General features: G+C 42.0%; 2 protein-coding genes across 3 annotated transcripts in view; both read left to right on the top strand.

Moving 5' to 3' along the window:
• Positions 1–13,437, top strand: part of LOC310870627 (laminin subunit alpha-3-like) — an 88,742-nt gene extending 75,305 nt beyond the window's left edge. Inside the window, exons 55-77 of one of the 2 annotated variants that reach the window (XM_083781885.1) lie at positions 12–128; positions 689–859; positions 985–1,136; positions 1,246–1,443; positions 1,538–1,683; positions 1,804–1,963; positions 2,417–2,544; positions 2,761–2,902; positions 2,996–3,094; positions 3,230–3,390; positions 4,165–4,282; positions 4,487–4,627; positions 4,756–4,886; positions 5,023–5,160; positions 5,535–5,655; positions 8,834–8,967; positions 9,198–9,378; positions 9,535–9,690; positions 9,821–9,986; positions 11,023–11,177; positions 11,273–11,366; positions 11,491–11,610; positions 12,100–13,437. In XM_083781885.1, the coding sequence (XP_083638011.1) occupies positions 12–128; positions 689–859; positions 985–1,136; positions 1,246–1,443; positions 1,538–1,683; positions 1,804–1,963; positions 2,417–2,544; positions 2,761–2,902; positions 2,996–3,094; positions 3,230–3,390; positions 4,165–4,282; positions 4,487–4,627; positions 4,756–4,886; positions 5,023–5,160; positions 5,535–5,655; positions 8,834–8,967; positions 9,198–9,378; positions 9,535–9,690; positions 9,821–9,986; positions 11,023–11,177; positions 11,273–11,366; positions 11,491–11,610; positions 12,100–12,248 (3,278 nt within the window). In that variant the 3' untranslated portion in view covers positions 12,249–13,437. Of the gene's footprint in view, positions 1–11; positions 129–688; positions 860–984; positions 1,137–1,245; positions 1,444–1,537; positions 1,684–1,803; positions 1,964–2,416; positions 2,545–2,760; positions 2,903–2,995; positions 3,095–3,229; positions 3,391–4,164; positions 4,283–4,486; positions 4,628–4,755; positions 4,887–5,022; positions 5,161–5,534; positions 5,656–6,323; positions 6,610–8,833; positions 8,968–9,197; positions 9,379–9,534; positions 9,691–9,820; positions 9,987–11,022; positions 11,178–11,272; positions 11,367–11,490; positions 11,611–12,099 lie in introns of those variants that run through there. The other variant, XM_083781886.1, reaches the window with a different exon arrangement.
• Positions 13,438–13,710: 273 nt separating this feature from the next.
• Positions 13,711–24,658, top strand: LOC310870143 (tetratricopeptide repeat protein 39C-like). The gene is made up of 14 exons (XM_083781217.1): positions 13,711–14,154; positions 15,720–15,768; positions 17,234–17,362; positions 18,856–18,967; positions 20,515–20,917; positions 21,940–22,108; positions 22,245–22,338; positions 22,820–22,927; positions 23,045–23,154; positions 23,255–23,378; positions 23,839–23,936; positions 24,031–24,135; positions 24,227–24,265; positions 24,456–24,658. The coding sequence occupies exons 1-14, from the start codon at positions 14,012–14,014 to the stop codon at positions 24,543–24,545; spliced, it is 1,773 nt and encodes a 590-aa protein (XP_083637343.1). The 5' UTR covers positions 13,711–14,011; the 3' UTR covers positions 24,546–24,658.
• The last annotated feature ends 568 nt before the right edge of the window (positions 24,659–25,226 follow it).

Genomic DNA, 25,226 nt, shown 5'->3' with positions numbered 1-25,226 from the left:
TGCCTCAACAGATGCTGCTGATGACCTCGGTGACCAAAAGAGACGTCTGCATAACGCGGAGAAGAAGAAGAAAGCCTTGGAGAAGGACCTTCTTAAAGCACAGACAGAATTAAATAACATCAAAAGAGGTACGGCGTGGCTTACCTACTTAACCACTTACTTAAACACTAAAGCCATACTTAACTACTTAACCACTAAAGCCATACTTTTTATACTTACTATACTGTTCTTGGTGTTGCGTGCCGAGAGACAGCACCGGATTTCTCCTCCCATCCCAAGTTGCTCAAAAGCGCATGAGGCGATTTCACTCCTCCTTCCGGGTAGGAACAGAGTGCATTCTGGGATGGATTGGGTCAAATCGTGAACGCGCTGGCCGTTGGCTATCATTGCACGTCATCATGAACGTGCGCAATGATAGTCAACGGACCAGCCTTGGCCCCACGATGCAATACCAAATTTGGCCACAATGTCCATTTCGCCTCAGGGTTTCCTCCGGGTGCCGTCTCTATTAATATATACTCTAAGCTCACAACGTGTGACGAAGCTTTTTCAATCTTTGAAAGTTTTCCCTGTAATGATGCCCAACCCCAAAATAGGGACACCAGGTTGAAAGTGGTAAGTGTTTGGATGAGGTCCAAGCACTGCAGCTCACCCTATGCGTCTCTTCTTTCCTGTCTCTGACAACCAGATGACATCGCTGACGTGATTGCTGAAGCCAAGAGGAAGGCATCTTCAGCCAACGACACAGCCAGCAAAACCATGGACGAACTGAAGGGCATCCGAGATGAACTCGATAAGATCAACATCAGTCCCCCGGACTCCAACCTCAGCAGTGTTATGGACGACGTGGACCAGTCAGGTGAGGGCAATGAGGAGAAGATGGCACCTATACAGTACATAAAATATGTCTCCCCTACTCGGGGGCTCATTTCTCTGCCTCACTTTCTTTTGACTTTCTTTCTTTCCCTCGTTGTCTCTTTGCAGTGAAGAACCTGTTGAACACCATCCCATCGCTGGAAAAGAAGATCTCAGAGGTGGAGAATCTCAGCTCTGAGCTCTCGCCTATCAGCAACATATCAGAGAGCATCCAGAAGATCAAAGAGCTCATTGAACAAGCCCGCGACGCAGCCAACAGGGTAAAGGAAGTGAACAGCCATTTATAGCTTCCATGCCATAAACCTTGAACCCAGCACGGACTGACAGAATCTTCATTTACCACTCATCCTGTCCATTTCTTCTCTCCAGATTGTGGTCCCCATGAAATTCTCGGGTGACGGCCACGTGCTCCTGCGCCCCCCGAGGGATTTGGATGATCTGAAGGCCTACACGTCCATGTCTCTGTCCCTGCAGAGAGCCGCGCCCCCCAGTAGGGGAGACGGACGCAGACGCAGACAGGCCTCCAACAAGGGAGACATGTTTGTGCTCTACCTCGGCAATAAAGACGTGAGTGAACGCACCGTTCCAAAATAAATACATGACTTTCACATACGTTCAACACATGCAATTAAGCTAAAATGTACTTCTTTATCTGTTCCAGTCGTCCAAAGACTACATAGGTATGGCTCTGAGGAATAATGTGCTGTACTGTGTGTACAAATTAAACGGAGTGGAGACTGAGATCAAATCAGGAGAAACCACCCCCTCTACAACTATACCTGTCTTTGACAAAGTGGATCTGAACAGGTAATCTGTTCAACTGATTCTGTCATTTAAATAAATATCTAAATAGAAGTATTTAGAAAGGTAATAGCTTTGGTTATAACTTGGGTATTTAGTGACGTACGATGTGTGTATATTATTAAGGATTTACCAGGACGCAAAACTGATCCTCACCAAGGCCTTCACAAGCGAACCCGAAACCCCACAGACGTCCAGCAAACAGGGACAGGAGACCAAGAACCTTCTGGATCTCAAGTCCAGTGAGCTTGTCTTCTACATCGGAGGCTACCCTGCTGACTTCACTGTAAGCTCATACACTATAACACAGTAGCAAAACATACTATAGGCAAATAGATAAAAGCACCTCATAGGGGAAAGAGAAGCAGATATATTCAAGTCAAATATTTGTCCAGATCAGATAAACACAAACAAAAACGGGTCTTGTATTGTAATATTTAATACAAGACCCAAAACATGTAATCTCAAAAGAAGCAAAAGCAACACACCATTTGAGTCTAGGGAATAAATAATAAGAGTTGTACTGCTACATGTTACTAGAACACATTGTGTGTTAACACAGTTTAACAACAAAACCTATAAAGTGACAATGAAGTAAAATAATGAAATCATAAAAGAATGTGAATATGTATTTGTGTGTGAGTGTGCGCGTCTGCATGCGTATGTGTGGACAAAATGACCTTAGTTCAGAGAACCTTGCAATTAAAACGTATGTTTTGCATCTTGTGTTTTTCCTCAGCCACCAGAATCGCTCAAATTTCCAAATTATACTGGTTGCATCGAGCTGTTCCGATTCAACGACCAATCCGCTAGTCTCTACAATTTCCACAAAGCTGTCAACGTCAACCCGGAGCTTCCATGCAAGAGGTACGCTCCAATGAATGGTGTTATTTAATACTTTGTCACCATGGTGTCCTACTCTGGATTTTCCCTGTAATGAAAGGGGGAAAAAACCCAATAAATAAATAAACTCTCAGAAACCACTTTTGTTTTGCAGTACAGTAGATAGTACAATATAAAGAAGCAGTTGAAGACTGTCAAAGTTTTTTTTTTTTTTGCTGACTTAATCTCACTCCAACCCAGATATATTCCTCCGAATGATGTTGTGTACTTGGAAGGCACTGGATATGGCAAGATACCTATACCTAAAAAGTCCACCCTGCGAATGTCTCAAAGCATCACCAGTCACTCAGAGAATGGCCTGCTCCTCTACATTGGAAATGAGGTACATTTGTATTCACAGCACAGTATTTCATACATTTGATCGAACTGTCCTGTGAAAGAATCCTGATATTAATTAAACGTCTCTTTTTCACAGCACAAATACTACAGTGTGACAATTGAACGGGGCTTCATTGTTGTCAACAGTAACTTGCTCCCAGCACCAGTTAAAAGTACCAAGAAGATATTCCCAGCGGTGAGTGTCATAGTACTATTCATTCAGTCGTTTATGGTCACTTGTCCAGTTGTCTTCACCTCCTTGGAAAGCTGAGATGAAATTAACAATGTTGAACTAAGCTACAATGTCATCTCTCTTCTTTCCTCTCTTCAGAAACTGGCACAGGTTCTTATCGTTATTGAATCACTCGGGAGCAAGCCAGAGATTAAAGTCATTACGGCGTCCGAAGAAGTCGTTGTCGCCAAGGCTGAGTACACCAAAGGAGAGTTCACTGAATACTACCTCGGTGGCGTACCCCTAAGCCTGAGGGAAAAGTACGTGATTATCAGCCTTTCACCAGAAGTGTTATGTTTGAGGCGTTCGGGTAACGCATGGTGTAATGTTCCTGCCCACCACCACAGAGCCTAGGCGTTAAAATCTTCTGTGGTGCGTCTGGCATGGCCCGGGCGCTTTGACGAACAACAAAATCAGTCGCTACTTTAGCAACTGGTCAGCGGGAGAGTGGAACCGAGAGGGTTGTCGCTGTCCTCCGTGTGCGTTACTGTATGTCCTCCCGGTGAAATTGCTCACTGTGTCACGTAAAAAGAAACTGACTGGAAGGGTCTGTTCACTGTCCTATACACCCTCACTAGTCAACCAACCAGTAGGGGTCAGCACTGCAGTGACAAGGGACTACTGTAAGGGGGAATGGGCTATATGCACACAGAATAACTCTTCCTACTTCTGGGCCGCTTCCCTACTTCCTTCAGTTCACAGGTGTTACCGTTACCGATGATACTAATTAAGGCTCTGTTCCATTTAGTGTGCAGTGGTTCTCAAACTTTTTAATTTCAAGCACTCCCATAACTCTGAGAGTGTACAAATGGAACCAAATGGAACCTTGCTGTCAATTTGGTTCCATTTGTAGACTCTCAGAGTTAATACACACCCATACAGGACCTTTTTATTGGAATCAACTCAAGGACACTTTGAGACACACTGGTGTAGCAGACTGATTCCATCACATTAATTTGATGTGTGCCAATACCTTTATTCATCCCACGCACTGCACTGCAGAGAATAAATACATTTCTTGTTTTCTCTCACAGAGACAATATTACCGCAGTCCCTCTGAAAGGATGTGTCAGATCCATCACTGTAAACTCAGAATACAAGCCCTTTGAGGAGAAAGTGGGCATCAGCAAAGGATGTGTGCCAGAGTTCCTGGTAAGACATTAACTTGCCAATATAACAGACCTGTTACCCTGCTACCATGAACCAAGCTAATAGTTTGACATATTTGACATACAACAAATATAGGGTTTAAGTGGTTAATGATGTGCTGTTCCAAGCTGTGAGGCCTCCCTTCCCACAGTCCAGATGATGTTCCAAGTAATTGTGCTAATGTACCATTTCCATGTTATTTTTCAGGCAATTCGTAAAGCAGAGTTCAACTTGGGGAGTTCTCTGTCAGCAGACCTCAGCGACTTCAGCCTGGCTGGTGATGTTACTGTCTCACTGGGTTTCAAGAGTACAAATGAAAATGGTCTCCTTCTGCAAAAGAGCCAGTCGGTCAGTCCTTCATTTGCATTGTCCGTCAATTTATTGCAAACCATTAATTTGTGATTTTTACAAGATAACAAAACCATGTTTTCAATCCACCCTATATAACATATAGTTCTATTTTCTCTATTTTCTAGGCCACTGGACTTGACATTGCTTTAGAAAGAGGCCATGTGGTCCTTAAGTCCAAAGACAAGGTCTGGAAATCGAAAGAAAAGTACCAGGATGGCCAATGGCATTACTTGACCGCAACGAAAAGAGCTCAGAGGTACCGTACATTAAGGCTTATTTCATACAAATACCTATAATTGACGTGAATGATCTATGACTATGTTATAACCTTCAAACCTGTCAGTGATACATCTATCTAATACAATAATAACTATGAACATCTTATCAAACAGGATTGAGCTGTATATTGATGATAAGGACGCAGGTCAGCAGCAGAGTTCCAGAGCAGCATACAAAGACACTGGAAGTGACTCTGTGTTCCTTGGAAAGGACACGTTCAAAGGCTGCCTCTCCAACCTCTACATGAGACGGTAATCTCATTTTCCTTCATGTTATAATGGAGAAAACAACCTTGTCACATTTAACAAATAAATAAATAAATCTTAAACCATATATACTCCGTTGGACTGGAGTCCCCAAGGGTCTATACTTGGTCCCCTCCATTTACGTTCTACAAGCTCACAACGTGTCACAAAACACATAACAACACTTTGCATTATGATGCATTGAGAGCTTGTAGGTTTGCTATGTTTTGCCTAGTATGCTTATTTTCAGCTATTGTACCAGGCCCCGAATTGGGTCGCTATTGGGTTCTTGTTGATAAAAGCTACAGATAGTTTTACTTTGTCATTTAAAAGAGTTTCCATGGTATCTCAAGTCATAATTTTCTTGACTGTTCCTGCAGGCCATCAAATCTGTTTGTAGCTGAGGACTTGAGCCGTTTCACTTCCAATGGAGACACCATGTTAGACATATGTACAGGTGACAGACCTCCGCAGTTGATGCTGGACCGCAATGCTAAGAAGGTAATTATATAACCTCGTGCCCAACGCACACACACACACACACACACACACACACACACACACACACACACACACCGTATGATGTTTGATTAGAATTATGATGTGTTGAACATTCGCTCAAAGCCATCTGAAAGTGATGACTAATGGAACTTATACTTATAGCACATGACAAACACTACAGATGGTTCTCAAAGTGGGGACCCCAGTTCCAAATAGACACTTACAGGTCTGTGTAACCTGTGTAAGTGTCCCCCTCACGATTCCTTGAGGGTGTTCCAAATGGACACTTACAGGTCTGTGTAACCTGTAAGTGTCCCCCTCACGATTCCTCGAGGGTGTTCCAAATGGACACTTACAGGTCTGTAAGTGTCCATTTGGTTCCATTTGTATATTTTCAGAGTTATGAGGGGTCCTTGAAATGTAAAGGTTTTAGAACCACTGCTATCGATAATCAGAACATTGATTCACTTTGGCCAGCAGGAAATCAAACAAAATCATTTACAAGACTTTTTAAGTGTACTACTAACTTTGAACCTTTTACAGCAAATGTACATAGGCCTACAACCTCTTGCTGCTGAATCATAATTATGCTTAATCCCAGTCATGTCTGTTGTAGATCTGCATTTTAGTTGACATTATTTACAATAACTGTGCTGCTTTGTTTCCAGAGATGAAGAAAGGGATGGATGCCGTAAGGCCTGCAGATATTCATGACAATCTGATTCTGACATGAGAAACATTGGCACTGGAAGGCTCACACCTTGTAGTAGCGTTACTGACTTTGTTTTTTTGTTTGTTTTTTACCTGGATTATTTTGCATTGATTAATCTCTAATGTATTTAACTGCTTAACATGTTGCATGATCATAATATAGAATGTTGTGTCAAATGTATAATCCATTGAAACGCTCCAGTATTCTCTCAAAATAACAAAACAATGTGATGTGTTGAAGAAGTCATGTCTGCTCTCTTTTTTTCATATGTCTACTAAAAAAGATACATGTTTCTAACCAGTCGTTCACAAGCACCTAATTTTAAAAAGCGTCATGAATCTAATGATTATACTAATTCACGAACATAACTGATTGTAAGCATAGATATCACCATTACCAACCGAATGGACTAAATTACTAATCAGTCAACCCACACCCAGCCTGATCATTGCATCTTTAACTGTTAGCAATTCCCATCGGGTATGGAATACATGGAGACTACATTAATTTAAAAAAGAACACACCTGGAACTACATCAAGCAAAGGGTAACTCAATACCGGCATGATGGTTTACTGTGAAAACAGAAAACGGCTAAGATCCTGCAGTGATATTTTCATACAAAATATACAAGAGGCCCAGATGAGTGGACCTTCTAAACATGCATTGGTTCATATTGTTGTTTCTTTCATTTATTGGTCACATAAGCACATACTTGAACCTTGAATACAACACATTGATTCCATGTTAATACCCAGAATAATCGATCAGGTAACTAATTAGTGGCACCTAAATATTGAATTGGAGACCTTGAATTTGGGACCATATCGTTATTCGTTACAGCAATCGTTAATGATACTCATGTAAATGATAGCCTTTACATGTGTGCAGCAGATGTTTTCAAATGAGAAATGCAAAAAATAATTAAAAAACGATTTTACTCACTTAAACACTATATACTTAGTTGACTGGGGTCCCACAGAGGTCTATAGAGGTCCTCTCCTTTTTCCCTCTTTGCCAAAAATAACCATTAGCAATGCAAAGAGAACTTGTACATCTACTATTCTTACTTTTTGTTTGCCACAGAATCGGGACACTAGGTTCATGTGGTTAAAATCCAGTGTTTGACTTAAGCCTGTGTTTGACTTTTAAACACAAAAAAGTGGCAAGATAATATGTGTATTGTGTAATATGGAGATTGAGTGTTGTAAAACCCACATCCATTCAATGATGTTGGCTATCATGTTAAGAATACTATTGACATAATAGCCACCAGAGACAAGATGAGCCACAAACATTTGTGTTGGCTAAAAATGTTTAAAACTGCACAAACAATGATCTTCAATGTGATTGTGAAATGACAACCAGGTTCCTATTGTGATTCATCTCGTCTTGCAGTTGCCAGCGCCTGCTGACACAGAAAACGCTATGTGCTAAGATTTTTTTAGGGGTTTTAATAATGTCAGTGATTTTGATATCCATCTCTTATTCACTTTGAACCTGGTGTCGCAATTTTGGGCATTTCATAAGATTCAAAAATAATTCTCAAACATGTTCCAAACATTTGAGCTCAGAACGTGCAATGTGATGCATTTTGAGCTAGATTATTATTTTTCTTTTAATAGGGCGTGGTTAGAATAAGAATTAGTGGTTAAGAATATCAGAGTAAACAGTAAACTGAGGGATTGCAGAGTACACCCAGGAGGTCAGGTGTGTCTGAAATTCCTCAACTCCCTTGATCCTCCTCTATAATATAGAGAATACAAAATTGGCATGTGTAGACTAGAAACTAATACATTTAGCATGCAACAGTAGAACGCTATGAAATTAAATACAGGCTATGTTTACTGTAGTTGAAATCGTAGTGCACGTGTAGTCACATAAAATAGATAGAAAGCAGATTATACCATTCATAATCTAATAACAAAATTGCAGACATTTGGGAATCAGAAGGTCCCTGGTCCAATCCTCGGCTCCTCCAGGCTTCATGTTGAAGTGTCCCAGAGGAGCAAGACACTTCCCTAACTGCTCCCCCCTGCGCTCACCTGAGCAGTCCTCTACTACTGGGAACAATTGCAGAAAAGTTATTTCTCCTCAGGGATCAGTAAATACTAAATAGTCATATTACTGCTCAGTGCAAATTTCCTTTAACACAATGATGAAGTAGCACTATGACTCAGATGAGAATGGCATCATAGTGTTCATCACCCAGATGTGTTTCTGTAGCACCAGCGAATACTGTATCCAACATTGATCATTAGGCCTATGGGTTCCACTACATGTGTATTTTGGTTTGGAGTTGACAATATTATTATGGCACTTGATCTTATCGTTCCTTCCCAACCTCATTCATTTTCAGTTCCAGGACGATTGACGGAGAGTGTTGAGGTGGCAGCGGTGCAGATGCAGATCTATGTTTTTTCTGGTCTTCTTGTTGTGATGTGTTGTCGCTGTCTCTGTTACGTTAGGATGGGGTTATGGAGGCAGCCAATGGCAGCCTTTCCATGTGCGCCATGCCAGCCCTGGTCCAACATGCCTTCCACATGGGGGGTGCTGCTAGCAGGCTGACCTACAGACTTCCACCACAAGCCCTGCAGCCCAAGTGTGTCATTTATCTTATTACTCTGCCACATCAAAGCATGCACATGCACACACACACACACAATGTGACACACGCACGCATGCACGCACGCACACACACACACACACACACAAATACACAATCCCTCCCTCATTCACTCACCCACCCACCCACTCACTCATTCATTCATTCACAAATTAATTTACTCACTCACTCACTCAAAGTGATTTGTTCTGATTATTGTCCTATAGGCCCCACTTCTCGCTAGATGTCAGGACCCGCTCTCCTGAGGGCCTAATATTCTTCGCTGCCACCAGAGGAGGGCGCACTCACCTTGCTCTGTACCTTTCCAAGGGAAGGATCAGGCTGTCTGTAGGCAAACAAAAGGAAATCTTCAATCGTGAGAAGTACAATGATGGGAAATGGCACTCGGTCAGTTTGCTGCTTCACATCACAATAAGACATTAATATGTTATGAGACACAATGAAAATATTGATCCGTGTTATACTATTAGCATTGGATGCCTTTTCCCCAGTTAATAAATACATCCATTTCATATTTTTTTGCGGTGACCTCCGTACCTGCAGGTCATCTTCAGTCTGGAGAAGAAGAGGTTCCGATTGGTCGTAGATGGAATCAGGGCTCAGGATGGTCAGCTGACAAACGATGAGGTGGCATCCATGGACATCTTGTCACCTCTGTACCTGGGCAGTGCCCCTGAGGCTCTTCACAAAGAACTAAAGGTATGACATTACAGCCCGCACACACACACACACACACACACACACACACACACACACACTCTCTCTCTCTCTCTTATACTGTAAATGATGTATATGCCGTTTGACTGACAGTGATTTTTTTTACTTTCAGTGGAAAACCCTTCCAAAGCAAAGTGTATTTGGCTGTGTCCGCAACTTCAAGATGAATGGCGCACCTATGCCAGAGGCGAGCAGCAATGATGGCATAGGCCCCTGCTTCGAGGGTCAGACACAGCATGGGGCTTATTTCTCAGGGAAAGGAGCACATGTCGTTATAAGTGAGTACATTACTCAGGCAAACAATGCTGCTCTTTTGTTTGCGACATCAAAGTCATGTTTAGTATTAAAATGTGCAGTCATATGACGACAATGATAATGATGATGCAGTGATAGTGGTGATAAACTGCTCCATAACATCAGGTGTCTTTCTGGAGGCAGTGAAAATGGCTGTGGTCAGGCCCCTACTTAAAAAACACAACTTAGATCCCTCTGTTTTGGGACACTATAGACCCATTTCTTATCTGCCCTTTCTGGGCAAAATCATAGAAGAAATTATCTTTAATCAGTTGATGTGTTTCTCCAGAACAACAAGGTACACAATACATTTCAATCCGGCCTCAGAAAGGGTCATAGCACTAAAACAGTGACTTGACTAATGCCCTTTTTTCTGGCCTACCAAAGAAAACAACTGACAACTTGTACAAAATGCGGCAGCTAGAGTTGCGAGAGATTTGCGAGTTGCTAGAGAGAACAAAAACTAAGATGAGAGATCACATTAGCCCGGTTTTAGCCTCACTAAAATCAATTTTAGGATTGATTTTTAAATTATTTTACTCGTTTATAATGGTCTCGCACTTTCTTATCTCCACGATTGTTTGCCTAGATATGTCCCTAACCGCCCCCTCGGTCCTCCACTGCTGGCCTACTCGAACTTCCTAAAAGGTTGGCTACTAAGATATGGCGAGGCAGCCTTCTGCTTTTATGGGCCAACGGCCTGGAATAAACTGCCACTACAGCTCAGACAGGCACCCTCTATAGAAGCTTTTAAGACACAGCTTAAAACTTATCTCTTCACTCTTGCTTTTAGTTGAGTCTTAAATCTCTGTTCTTATTTTTGTACTGATTTGCCACTGTTTTATGCTCTTTGCTATTGTCCTATTGTTTTACTGCCTACCTGTTTTAATGTTGTACTTGTTTATGTTTTTATTATTGTTATCTGCTATCTTATCACTTTGGGCTGCATTTATGTATGGAAGGTGCTGCTATATAATTAAAGTTTATTATTATTATTAAGGTGTTCACTGTTTGTTACAGATGATTCCTTTGCCGTGGGCTCCAGCTTTGAGCTGCTGTTTGAAGTCCGTCCAAGGAATCTGAACGGACTACTGCTCTATGTGGGAGACTTTAACAGGACCAGAAACACACCCAATGTGGACCACCATCTCAGCCTCTACATGTTCAGAGGAGAGGTGAATATATTGGAATAGTCCCCCCCCCCCTCCAATACAAACTAGCCGTTGTAGGATACATAATGCTCATAGTTTGGACCTACCCATGTCTACAGGTTGTGGCACAGGTGAAGAATGGAATTAATGAATTCAAGGCGTCAGTCACACCCAAGACCAACCTGTGTGACGGAACGTTCCATAAGATTTCAGGTAAAATGCCCACATTACTTTTAACGGGACATTATCTACTATAAACTGAGCTTTGAGATAATTGATAACATTCATAATAAAGGTCAATGTATAATAATGAAATATAATCTGTGTCTGGTTTTAGTGATCAAGCAGAAGAATGTGGTGCAACTGCATGTGGACACAGTGGACAGTTATAAAATTGGCCCACCATCTTCCATTAACCCTTTGACCAAAGACCCCCTGTATGTTGGTGGAGTTCCTGGTAAGTGTTTTTATTAACTGCGGTAAATGATAGATGCTTATATTGTATACAGCAGTGAAATCAGTTTATTTATCAATTACATATCTTCACTACAGTTTGCACAATACAATCCTCAGCACTCAGAGTAGAGTAGAACTCTGACAGGTGCGTCATTTGGGCATTACTTTGTGGCATTACCTCATACCAGATTTAGTTACTCACCCCATTTCAATGTCATATTGGAAATACAGAATGAGAAAATGTTATGGTTTTGTCTTGTCACCCACCATACCATACATGTATTACCCTAAGTAATTGTACTTATTTTTGACCACCATTTAGGCTTCTGAAAAAAAAACACCTCTGCCCTGGAAGTTTACAGTATATAAATAGACCAATATCATGTATACGCTCTTTGAAATAAACACGATTTTACTGCATGAGAACTGTGAGAATACATTACATACAGTAAGTGTATTGAATTGAAATGACAGGCTGTGTCATTTTCAGCTATGGAGACGAGCATACTGATGCTCCCAGTCACATCATCTTTTGTGGGCTGTATCCGGGACATGAGAATCAACAATGAGCCTGTCTCCTTCGAGAGGCTGTCTAGGGTGTTTGGTGCAGTCAACCTCAGAGAGTGTTCAGCAGACTGAGATGAAAGCTTCGCCACCAAACGTTGGGACCATGTTCACTGGCAACCATGTGCAATCTGTTAGCAAGACAGAGAATGTGTATGAGTAAGAATGTACATGTTGTGTATGTTGTGTTTGAATGTATGTACTTGGAGTGTGCGTGTGTGTGTGCGCGCATGCGTGTGTGTGTGTGTTTATTTTCAAAATGCTATTTTGTTGGTCTGTATCAGGAAATACGAGTGATAAGCTTCTGTATTCAATGTTTCTATATTTATTTTGTGATATTGTTTTTTTTATTATAATTGCCCTTTTACCAACCATGTTTTAGTCCAACATTGATTTTCTGTCTACAACGTAATGCTACGGGTCCATTTGCTTCCATTTGTACACTCTTGGAGTTAAATGAACACAAAGGACTTTACTATATATGAGCAACGCAGCACTTTAAGAAGATGAATGCCATTTGCCATTCGTGATGGTGCTTTCATGATTACCAGCATCAATAGATGCTGTCTTTGTTCAATTGATTCTCTAGACTGGACCCAATAGTTTGTGTTTAAGTTTTGTATTATTTTCCGACCCATGCTATTCATGGCGGTGTTGACTTACCAGTATCTGACAAGTTCCTTTGAGTTAATGTTCTTCTTACATGAGCAATGACCATGTATAATTATGCATGTTATAACTGGTTTGAAATATACATTAACTCGTCATACAGAACCTTGAAATCACATAGTTTCCACATGTAGGCTTACTGTCTGTCACTCTGAAATCATATTGTGTTTGCACATACTAGAGAAGCTGTGTGTGAATATGAATGTGGTCACACAGGGTCGTTTAGCCATTGTATTGCCGTATGCATAATATCTATCTGTGGATTATGGTCAAACAAATGCCAAGATTTATTATTTAGGTCCATAGTCTCAAAATTCTGAGTGATTGGGACCATTTATTATAAGAAGCTTTAGGCCTATAGTTAAAGACAGAAAAACTAAATTCATTATGGATTCGCCAGCAAGAGTATACCTCAGAGTTGTGTGATAATGTGTGAGAGAAAATAAGTTGTATTATTCCTGGGTATAGTTTTTCCACATGCATTCCTGTTTTGTGACCACTGATGCTTTTAAGAGTTTACATCATTTATAAATGCTTGTCATTGCCATAATTTCATCTTGAAATTGTATATAAAACACAGCAGATTATGACTTTATAGACCTTCCTGTTGTACTTTTCGTACCAAAGTTTACAATAGTTATTTCTCTCTCTGTCTCTCAGCGCGCTCGCAGTGTGTGTGTGTGTGTGTGTGTGTGTGTGTGTGTGTGTGTGTGTGTGTGTGTGTGTGTGTGTGTGCGCGCGCGCGTGCATGTGCATAAACTTGTTCTTAACAAGCTCAGTGGTTGGCTGGGTCTCAAACACGTACGTTCTTCTATTTCCTCTCTAGTAAACACCCATGACATTACGCATTACTGCAACGGCATCTTAATATACGGAACTAAAGACAGCAGCTGTCAAAACGGTGAACTCGTATTTCATTTATTTTTTAACAAATCAAATCGCCTATTTGTTTAGTAAGGGATGGGCGGTTAAAATGTGCACTTACATTTGTTAGGAGCAGCACTGGGGTATTCTGTCTGCAAGTCCACCAAAAAGACGCACCTACACACCCTTCCCTTTCCTTCCTACAGCCCGCGTTCAGTTGCATTTCCTCGCGCTGTGTGTCGGTTCGACAGGCGCGGTACTGGTCCATACACCCGGGTCCACTCCACATCCAGCAGATCATCTCAATGGCCGACACAACAGAACCATCATCCGAGCAAAGCGCCGAGAAAACGGACACTATTGATGATGCAGAATTGGCGTTGAAGGGGATTAATATGTTACTCAACAATGGATTCAAGGAGAGCGACGAGCTCTTCAGAACACACAGGTTTGTGTGGCTGGCTTTCCTCAAATCATTGTAGTCTGTTTTGCACCTGTGTTGCCGGGGAACCCAACCCACGTGTTGGTGTTTTCCCATAGAGTCTGACTCTAGACCGATTGATAAACCGAATCAGTATTGTGTTCTTATATTTCCAGTTTGACCGCAATTTTAATGCACAATGAGTAGTAAAATATTAGACTAGCCTGCAGCTGCAGCAGTACATCAGGGAGGCTTACAAAAGTAGGTCGATCTATAAAGTCGCAAAAATGTAGGCAGGTCTTCTTCACCAACACCCGGGCTCAAACATTCCGTGTGGGGCTTTCTCATGCTATTGATGCATACCTCCTGAGCAACCAGGCAGCTTTTTCACCATGCTTTTCACTTCATTGCTTGGTAGTTGGTACCTCTATCTATCTATCATCCCTAACTGTTAATAGAATACCACACACGTACAATGAAATATACACGTTGCTTGCTCCATCTTAATGTCCATGATAATCCTATTTCTGAATGATTTTAAATAAATACCGGTAATGAGAGTTCTAACAGAATTCTATTGGCTGCCAGTCAGTCGTGTGTGGAAAACAACAGGCCAACATTCCTACCATGCCACTGAAATGGGCTCAGGCTCAGCTACTGTCGGTAAAGCAGTTTGCTGTGTTAAAGCTAGTCACATCTTTGGTGCAAATCATTGGTTATTATATCTAAGTAAGTCGGCTGTATTGTATGTATTGCTTAAAAGGATGAGGTGTTAAATAAGATCTCACACTCATATTATCCTGTATTTTTTAACTGCTATCCTGCCATACCTACATCCATTACATTATTCACCATAACTATACCAGACTTGAGACTAGAATGAATAGAATGAATGAATAGTTTATTTCGATCTTTAGAGAGGGAGACATTACACAAAAACAGTTTACTTTTTTTTTAGGTGATCGAAAAGGCATAGGCAGAAGCTTAAAGCTTATAAGTGCCTATCCTTATCTCAACGTATTCCAAAATACTGTTGAAGATATGCATCACAATCAACCAGTTGTTATATAGATAATATAGAGTGATTTAGAGTCTTACTAACTAGTCTAATTGATTTTCAAAATAATTGATTGCCCATTATGCCCAATCAAACATAACTGACTAATGTGTTGAATGCTTTTAATTTCACTTGACTTTGACTGGGCATGCTATGTGTGTGCCCTGTCTCCTGATGTTAGCTTAAATGTCATGTCTCCCACTAATTATATCGACCACCGGGCTTCCTACTGTGGTTGTTGAATCAGCAACAGAGATTAGGGAATTGGTTCTCTTTATTAAGCTGCTACAGTATTGCCCCCTGCCCTGGACCTTTTGGGCTTGTAGTGTATGAAAATCAGATGGCTTCGTGTTATTTTGAGTCTATAATCACATTGTCAAAGAAGTGAATAACTTGCTTTCATGTACCAATTCAGAGAGTAGCCCATTTCCCGTGGCTGCGGAAGGAACATTCCTTGCTGTTACCCATGCTAGGCACTGCTTTAAAATAAATAAAAATTGTAAGTGTAAATTGTTTTTCATATCCCCTCTACTAGGAACAATAGTCCTTTGATGAGTTTTGGAGCCAGTTTTGTTAGCTTTCTGGTGAGTAGAGACGAAACTTCCTATTACATCATTCTGCTGACACAGTTAACCATAACTATCCATTTATAGTCATAACAAAACAGAAGTGAAATTTAAATGATTCCCTCTGCAGATTTATTTTCATTTCTTTCATTTTATCTTCTCCAAATGTGGTGTCCAAATGTGGAAGTAGAGTAGACCGTTTCCTCCTTCAAAACGCCACTGAGCAACTTCCACTGAAATTAGTAGCGTGGGGGGGGCGGCTTTCGCTCTGGTTCGGTCCTTTTATTACTCTACACTGATTCCTTCCTGGTTGTGGGACAAGGCGAGGGCATACTCGTACTGTATGACAGGATTATGGGCTGAGGAGGACCTTATTGAGGGCCATTCAATCTCCAATCTGTGTCCGACTGTCCGTGTGCTCGGCAGTAAGTCACTCGGATTCGTTCTCGGTGGGAGTTGGCTTCCTCTATGGCTGTGCATAGTCATTATCCTGTTTGTGATATTCATGGACAGGATCTTGAGATGCAGTGGTGGAGGAGAGCTAAGGGTTGCTTCACTGCTTTTTGCGGATGATGTGGTCCTGACGGAAATGCCATCATCGGTCTGTGACCTCCAGCTCTCATTGGGGATACTTTTGCCGCTGAGTGTGTAACAGCTGGGATGAGGATCATCAGCATCTCCATATCTGAGGCCATGGTTCTCAGTAGGAAACTGGTCGATTGTTCACTGGGTAGGGAATGAGGTTTTGCCCCAGACTCAGAGAACTGCTGCTCCTTCACGTGAATAGGAAAGGAGCCAGTTAAGGTCGTTTGGGACATCTACTAAGGAGGGATGCTTCCTGAGTGAGACTAAGGACCAGATGGAGGATTGTATCTTCAGGCTGGCTTTGGAACGTCTCGGGATAACCCAGCATTAAGTGTCTAATGTTGCCTGGAAAAGGGAAGTCTGGAGCTCTTGCTGGAACTGTTGCCCCTGCTACCCGGCTCCAGATCATAAGCAGTTGAAGATAGATGGGTCTGGCAAAAGTTGTGACTGGAAACTGTTTTAAAATAACAACATAGTATATATTTTTGAAACTTTATCATTTCAATTTCTGCTGCTAAGCAAGCTGAATAACTAGTAGTGGGGGTGCCAGCCAGACATTCACTGCATTTACCTCGAATTCTCAGTTGGGTGGAAGCATTTGAAGATTGTGTGAGCCAAAACTGTCTCGAGATGTTGAAAGTGGTTAAATGAGAGGTGAGAGAGGTGACTGTGCAAATGGCATTGATTTGTTGGAATTACTTTGCTGACCTAGTGGAATTTGCCTTTTGATGGTCTGATTCCTTTAATTTTTTGGGGGACACGACTTTAAATGGGATGGCTAGTGTGGCCCTTGGCTTGGCTTTAGCTGTGGATTGGGATCTTTTCACAAACTGAGATCTTGCACAGCTCATAAGCATTCGTTGCATAGTATTGTTTCACTGTGCATGTCTTTTTGTAGAATGCCATGATGACATTTGAGGAGGAGAAAATGCTGGTGGCCTATGAGGACCTCAAAGCTACCGAGAAACTGTGTGAGAGTGACACTAATGGAGTCATTGAAATGATCAGAAACAAGATGAAAAGAAATGTAAGTGTCCAAAACCTCAACGGCAACACAGAGTACACTGCAAATATACTACTGACATTATCCATACACAAAAGCATCTCTTAAAGCTGCAGTCCATAACTTTTTAGAATAAAGAGTATGGTAGAGAATGTTAATACAATATAACTAAGGTCACCTTCACACCAGAAAGCTTTACTGCGAATAAAACGAATCCTGCTGCACATTGTCGGAAACTCAGAAAGTGCGCTTCGTTTGGAAGGTGGGAAGCTTCATTCGAATCCTAATGCGCATCAAAGAACTGCATTCTACGGGGGTTTCGCTTCACTTCCAATCGCACTTGATTTCGATTTGGTGCATGTGTGAATGCAATCTGCAGCAAATAAAGGAAATGAAGCAAACATGTGGCGGGTGAGGACTGAGGAGCTAAACACAGTTGGAGACGGAGAAGGGATATTAATTTTACACAGTGCAAAGATGTCCCGTTAGTAGCCGTTACCGTGGATAGACGTGGGCAAATAACAAGACTGAAGCCCTCATTGAAATATGACTATGAGGACATTAATCAATTGCTTAAGGAAGCACATAAAAACACTGTAGTGTACAGAATATTCAGTCCATCTGTGCGTAAACACGGAGTGTTGTCACTGCTGTCACTGTGTGGGGAGGGAGTGGGGACTTTCTTCATCTCGATATACTTGTGCTGCTGTCGGCTCTGTGCCTCCACAGTCCACATGCTCAAAAGAACAGTGTGTGCAGTCTGTGCACGCAAGAATGGCAGAGGGAGAGGGAACAGAGAGACACACGTCTAGTCCCCTACACACGTTACCCTAATTTTATAACTATTACTCAAAGTATACTATTAACCATAGATTTCACTGTGTAGTTTATGAATTGAACACATTGATAACGTTCCCTTCTGCGTTTCCAATTCCTGCGGAATGCAGATGATTGCAGTGTGAAGGCAAACTGCAGCAAACTAAATATGCAAGAATCCCAACTTCTCCGCCCATTCGCATCGAGTCTACCGAAGTAGGTGTGAATGTGACCTATCGTAACAACAGCAGTGGTTGAAGGTGGTCTCCCTACTCTACTATTGAGACATGGTCTGGTAAGATCACTGCTGGTTGACAAGAGGTATTGCTTACCTCGCCTTCCCAAACGAGCTCCCTGTTATCACAGAGACCACAAGGACTCTTTCGGTGATATCCTTTTGGTCTAAGTGTTTGACTGTACTATGTACCGTTTATATTTCTGCCTAATAAAGTATTCAATCAATCACTCACTCAACAGTAAAGATTTCGGCACTACTATGAAGGGACCCAGTTTTGACTTCTGGATAGGACATGAAGGTTATGGATTGCAGCTTTAACCCCACTCCTCTCCTACCAGTCCAAAATAAATGACATGTTTATTTAGTTGAATACAGTTTGTATAGAAATTAAACTCTATGTGTTTGCAGTGTTGGGCGGGGGAAAAACGTGTGTGTGTGTGTGTGTGTGTGTGTGTGTGTGCAGATGGATCAGAGGTCAGGGGTGGCAGTAGTGGACCGCCTCCAGAGACAGATCATCATAGCAGACTGTCAGGTTTACCTTGCAGTGCTGTCCTTCATCAAACAAGAGCTGTCAGGTAGGTCATGATGAAGTCACAGCCTGGGATTAATACTATATTTAGGTTTTTCTTTTCTTTCAACCCTTATTTTGAAGAGCCAAATATCCGTAACTGGATGTTAAAATGGTAAATGGTGCATTTATATAGCGCCTTTATCCAAGGCGCTTTACATTGTGCATTACATTCACCCATTCACAGACACATTCATACACCGATGGCGGCGGAAGCCATGCAAGGTACCAACGAGCACATCGGGAGCAATTTGGGGTTCAGTGGGCTTGCCCAAGGACATGTAGACAGGAGGAGCTGGGATTCGAACCGCCGACCCATGGATCATTGGACGACCTGCTCTACCTCCTGAGCCACAGCCGCCGGATGTTTCGATGACATATTAAAATTCTTGACCGGTTGTTGTTCTCTCGCTCAGTGCAGAAAAAACCCGACTGCGAGTATCACAGCGCCTGCTGTCGGCCGTTGAAAAACCTCGTTTTCACCAGAAACGACATTCATTGCGCCGATTTTGAGATACAGGCCATTGAAAGTACCACATAGAGTGCAAGTGGATGCACTCTATGTGCATTATCTCCATGTCTCCATGACACATTATCTCCATGTCTCCATGAGACATTATCTCCATGACTCCATCTATGACTGCGTACAAAAAACACCCAGCTACTTATGTTATAATAACTTAATATTCAATATCGCTGCAGAAACGTACCTATGCAGCCTAATCGATTCAGCGCTGCTATTCAGCCCTGCCATATTCTGACAGTAATCCTTGGTTTCACTTTCACGTAATTCTGTGTAATCAATCCACACCAGTGCTATAGTAATTAATCTATAGTAACGGGGACTCTGTGGGGTTGAATTAATTACACATCAAACAAACCATGTGTGATGAAGCAAATGATGTGCAAATGCCATGTCACCTGAATACACAACACTGTAGACAGCATCTCATCACACATTATCTTTAAAGTTGACTATGTTTGCGTGCCAGCGTACCAGCTAGCAGGACATTGCAATGGTTAATACTAGGGATGTCAACTATTGATTAATTGATCATTGATAACCTTATCGATCGATTAACCAGTTAGTTGACAAGTGTTTAAAAAATAATCTGATCATGTTAACTGAATCTATGCCAACCACGAGATATCTCATGTTTAGCTATTGCATTCACAGAAAAACGCCCAATGATAGAACCGCAGAGTTCGATTAATTGTTAACTGTTGAGGTTAATTGAATAATTTCTTAACGGCCATGAATCGATTAAAACCCATTCTGGACAACTTTTGGTGTTTTAACTAAGCATTATGTTATACTTTAGCTATTGAAAAATAGCAGATATACAAGCTCATAGCATGCCACCGAGTGGCGCGCTACGAGCTTGTAGATCTGCTATTTTTATCTTGAAAATGAGGCACAAATCTTTGAATATATATTCTTTCAGAAGACTTTTTTTATTTCGACATCAGGCCTAAATGGGTAAACGATTAACTATTAACATCCCTAGTTAATACCTGTCTATTTATATGACGTAATGTCTGAAACCCTGACAGCATACATCAAAGGAGGCTGGCTCCTCCGTAAAGCGTGGAAGATGTACAACAAATGCTACAGCGATATCAGTCAGATGCAGGAAGGCGGCAGTAGGAGGTCCTCCTCAGACCAACGTGGGTCCAAAGTGTCCTCCTCCGCCTCGGACCAGTCCCTCCACAACCAGGCCGCGCGGCCAAGGCCGAACCCCTCCCAGCGGTGCGACCGCGTCGGCCCCGAGGCCCTGGAGAGGCTGAAGGGTTCGGTGAGCTTCGGCTATGGCCTCTTTCACCTCTGCATCTCCATGGTGCCGCCGCACCTGCTGAAGATCGTCAACCTGCTGGGCTTCCCCGGCGACCGTCTCCAGGGCCTGTCTGCACTCACATATGCCAGTGAAAGTAAGGACATGAAGGCCCCCTTGGCTACGTGAGTAGGTGTCCCAGACATCCCTGTAAAGCGCAAACGGGGTCATAACATGACATCGGAGCATGTTCATTGATCCTGATGTTTATTGACCGCAAGCATGGAATCTTCTTCATGTTTGAGTAAGGACAAGCTGCGATTGGCCAGTGCACTTGTGCAAGGACACGCTGTGATTGGCCTATAGCCAGTATTGGCCAGTAGGCGTGGCAAACGCTCTCGGCAGAACATGATTTACTATTCTGTGCCATTGGGTTGCAACTCGGAACGGGGCTGAGTCGGCTAATAGAACTTCGCAACGTTCAACATGGCAACCTGCATGCTCTTTCTTTTCCGTCTGCCATTTGTCGTACACGATCCTATATAGCCGATCAACAGCATCTATAATCTGCAGAATGACGCTGGTGAATTCGAGGACATGTATGTCCCACATAAAGGTGTAAAGAGCGGTGGTGTCTCTCCTGGCTTAAGTAAGTTAGCTTGAGACGGCGCCCCTCCGTTGCGGTAGAAGATTCCATGCTCGCTTATTGACCATAACATTTGTCTCTTACTTCCTACTTGGTGGTGTTGGTGTATGTGAAACTCAACAGTTTCCCACGACTGAGTACGAAGCAAGATTATAATAGTTGTTAATTTTGTCTTGACTTTGTTTGGCCAAATTGTAGAGCCCGACTGATGCGGTTCCCATCCTAGACAACCTATGATACCGATGTTTTGAAAAGAAAACTTGTTAAAAAGATTTGATTAAACTAAAATAGCTGATCTAACTGTGAAAATGGTGGAAGAAGAAGAAGAAAAAGGGGGGTGAGTGGTACAGCGCCCTGTGTTGGTACCCTAAACATAGGGACACAGGGACACCAACAGGGACGGACAAAGCTGGGCATTGGAGTGGCTGCACCACTCAAAAAAAATAAAAAATAGGGTCCTTTCCATTGAGATTAATTAATTAATAATATATTATACTATAATACTGTCTCAGGAAAATTCTACAATTCTCATTCATTATGGTTTCTCTGCATGTCATGCAGGTTGGCCCTCTTGTGGTACCACACAGTAGTGCAGCCCTTCTTTGCTCTGGATGGCACAGACACACAGGCTGGGCTGTCGGAAGCCAAAGCCATTCTTCAACGCAGAGAGGCTGTCTACCCAAACTCCTCCCTCTTCATGTTTTTTAAAGGCAGGGTGCAGCGCCTAGAGGTAAATGCCAGTTAAACGTAAACACCATTGTTTATCGCAATGTGGCTAAAAGGTCATTCATAGTTGATACTCAGCTCAAAATATGGTACAGCCTGTCACATGCTGTCACTCACTCCATAAACGTCTCCTTTTCCAGTGTCAGATCAACGGTGCATTGACGTCCTTCAATGACGCCTTACACCTGGCTTCTGAGCAGAGGGAAATTCAACATGTGTGTTTATATGAAATAGGTATTGTTTTTACTCGCAAGACATTTCACTTTTTTGTTGTGTTTGGTGACTTTGGTCTTTTTTTGGGGGTTCTCCCTCTGACATCAATTCTACCCCAAAGGCCTGAACTTTAAACACTCTGTAGTTTATTTGTGGTCAGGGCATTTCTGAATAATGATAACTCAAATAGGCCTCTGAATATCCTGCAGACATGTACATGACTGTAACAGTCCCAGCCAATCTCACCCCCCAGGGGGAGAAGCAGAGAAATATGTCATTGTTTCATGATTCAATTGTCTGTATCTGTGTATATGAAATTAGATTCCATGCAAATGTCTTAGTTGCATAATAATAAGCATTATCATTCATAACCAGTACCACTGTGAAGCAGTTTGTTCATCTATAATCTGAAACTAAATGAGATGTCGGCATTAGGTTTAGAGCGATACTAGGGTCCATGTGGTTAGCCACTGTGACGACACGTGACCCTTGATGTTTTCAGGCTGGTGCAGCATGATTGAGCTGAGCTACGGAGAGGCCTACAGAGCATTTGACCGACTGAAGGCAGAGTCCCGCTGGTCACAGTGCTACTATGCCTATTTAACTGGAGGTACAGTGGCAACGGTGCATATACCTGTCCTGCATGGATTATGGAGTAGACATTGAGCATTGTTGTTCTTGTGGGAGGAGGTTCCTTGCTCACTGTATTGCGGTCCTGACTGTGCAGTGTGCCAAGGAGCCACCGGTGACCTGGAGGGAGCTGCGGCAGTCTTCAAAGATGTCCAGAAGCTTTTTAAGCGCAAGAATAATCAGATAGAGGTGTTCTCCTTGAAGAGAGTATGTCACCACTCACCACTTCATTCTTTTCTAAACAAATACGCAATTGTAAGAAATAATCAACTGTCTGTCTCTGTCTCTCTCTCTGTCTCTCTCTCAGTCTGAGCAAATAAGAAAGCAGGGTCCGTCTAAAGACCTGTGTATCCTGGCTGTGATTGAGATTCTGTACCTGTGGAAAGCACTTCCGAATAGCTCTGTCTCCAAACTGCAGACTATGACACAAGGTACCGTACTGCAATGGTTCTCAACATGGGGTTCAGGGATCCCCTGGGGCCTTGGTGGTGGTGGTGGTGGTGGTGGGGGGGGGGGGGGGTTCCAGGGGGTCCCCAGCTAAATTATTGATTTGTAACCAAATTAACCTTTACATGGCTGTAACTCCAATAATGTACAAATGTTTAAACTCCTGGTTAAATTAACATTGAATTAACATCCTGTCTAGATTGGGATCCCAGAGATAAAAATATCAAATGAGCATAATGCATGTCAAACTGGGGGTCCTTGAAATTAAAAAGACTAAGAATCACTGTTCTACTGCACTGTCGGACATGTACAGACATGTGATGCAGTAACACAATAGTCAAGGTCCCTGCACTCTGTTGTGTTGGGATTTTCTGCCCTTTCCCTCGAGAAACGTGTCCAGTGTGCACTATTGTATGGATAAATCATTTTGTCATCTTGTAACAGTTTTGCAGGGAATTGCAGATACCTCATGCGCTGGCCTGAAAAATCTGCTTCTTGGCTCCATACACAAATGTCTTCACAACAAGAAAGATGCCATTCAGGTACAAAGAAAAAAGTACAAATAACAAAACGGTGTACATCTCAATACATAATATATATATTTTATATATACCATGCTATCATTAATTCTTGCAGCATTTCCAGTTGGCTGCAAGAGATGAGGTGGGCCGTCTTAGCAACTCCTATGTGCAGCCATATTCCTGTTATGAACTGGGCTGTGTATTACTGGACAGCCCAGAGGTACGTACAGTAAATGTGTGTGTCTGTTTCTTTCATCTGAACATGCAGTAGTATGTGGTGTGGAAGTACTCTGTTTCTTCATTTCTTTCAGTCTGCAGAGAGGAGTACTGCACTATTGATCCAGGCAAAGGTACTGTGGCTCTGTTTTTACCGTTTGACATATTGTATGTGTAGCCCCCAGCCAAGACCCAGCCCGCAACAGCCCTGCCAATCGGGCTCAGCCCTATTGGCACGACAGGTTGCACGTTGGTCTGGCGAGTGATCATTTGCTTTTATTTATTAATTCGTTATTATAACTTTTGAATGTATGGATTTTGCAGGAGGGCTACGCTGGCTATGACTTTGAGAACAGGCTCCATGTCCGTATCCATTCGGCACTGGCCTCAATGAAGGCTGCAGCCCCACCTTGATTAAGCTTTCCAGGCACCTTGGAAAGAGCAGAGAGCAAATGTTTTTTTGATAAAGCAACCACAGCCCTCTGAAGTTTGACCAAGTTGTATTCATTTCAGCACACTTATTTTTTTTACATGTTGAGCCAAAGTTAGTGAGTTTTTACAGATAAATTGTTACAAGTTTATATTTTACAGTAGTCTGGGACTAATGGCCATTGTACTGTATACTGTAAAATTGTGTTATTGTAACTGTAACATGAGTAATACATTTTATCCAGTTAAATCAGGTATGGATTGAGTTGGTATTGAGTCAGCTATGTTTGTTGGCTCAGAGTATGATCATCAAGAAGTTCATATCAAGCAATTGAAACGCATGTATAATGAAAGGTCCATTGAGTCACTGTTATTTTGCTTCTGACAATCTATCCATCTTGGTGTTGGTAAAGTAATTTAAAAAATGTTACAGTAAATGTTTAATTTATTTCGTTTTGCTAATGCATACAGACAAACTATACACTGTCAAACCTGTGTATTATCCATTGTATGTTTTTGAGGGACTTTTACAGTAGAAAAATGTTGTAAATGTAAATAAAGCATTTATTAAATTATCGTACTGTCCAGTCACTTTTCAGTAGCTATGGGCTTTCATTTATTTAATTATACTATAAATATCATGTTTACAGTGCATAACGTTTTGTA

Source organism: Protomyctophum parallelum, assembly GCF_964188405.1.
Source record: "Protomyctophum parallelum genome assembly, chromosome: 14".
Lineage (NCBI taxonomy): Eukaryota > Metazoa > Chordata > Actinopteri > Myctophiformes > Myctophidae > Protomyctophum > Protomyctophum parallelum.
This window is presented reverse-complemented; position numbering and strand designations above follow the sequence as displayed.

Excerpts from the sequence above, each read along its gene's own strand:
- LOC310870143 (XM_083781217.1), top strand. The coding sequence starts at position 14,012 with ATGGCCGACACAACAGAACCATCATCCGAGCAAAGCGCCGAGAAAACG. Across the intron at positions 20,918-21,939 it reads ATGAAGGCCCCCTTGGCTAC|GTTGGCCCTCTTGTGGTACC; the intron begins GTGAGTAGGTGT and ends CATGTCATGCAG. Across the intron at positions 23,155-23,254 it reads AGGTGTTCTCCTTGAAGAGA|TCTGAGCAAATAAGAAAGCA; the intron begins GTATGTCACCAC and ends TCTCTCTCTCAG.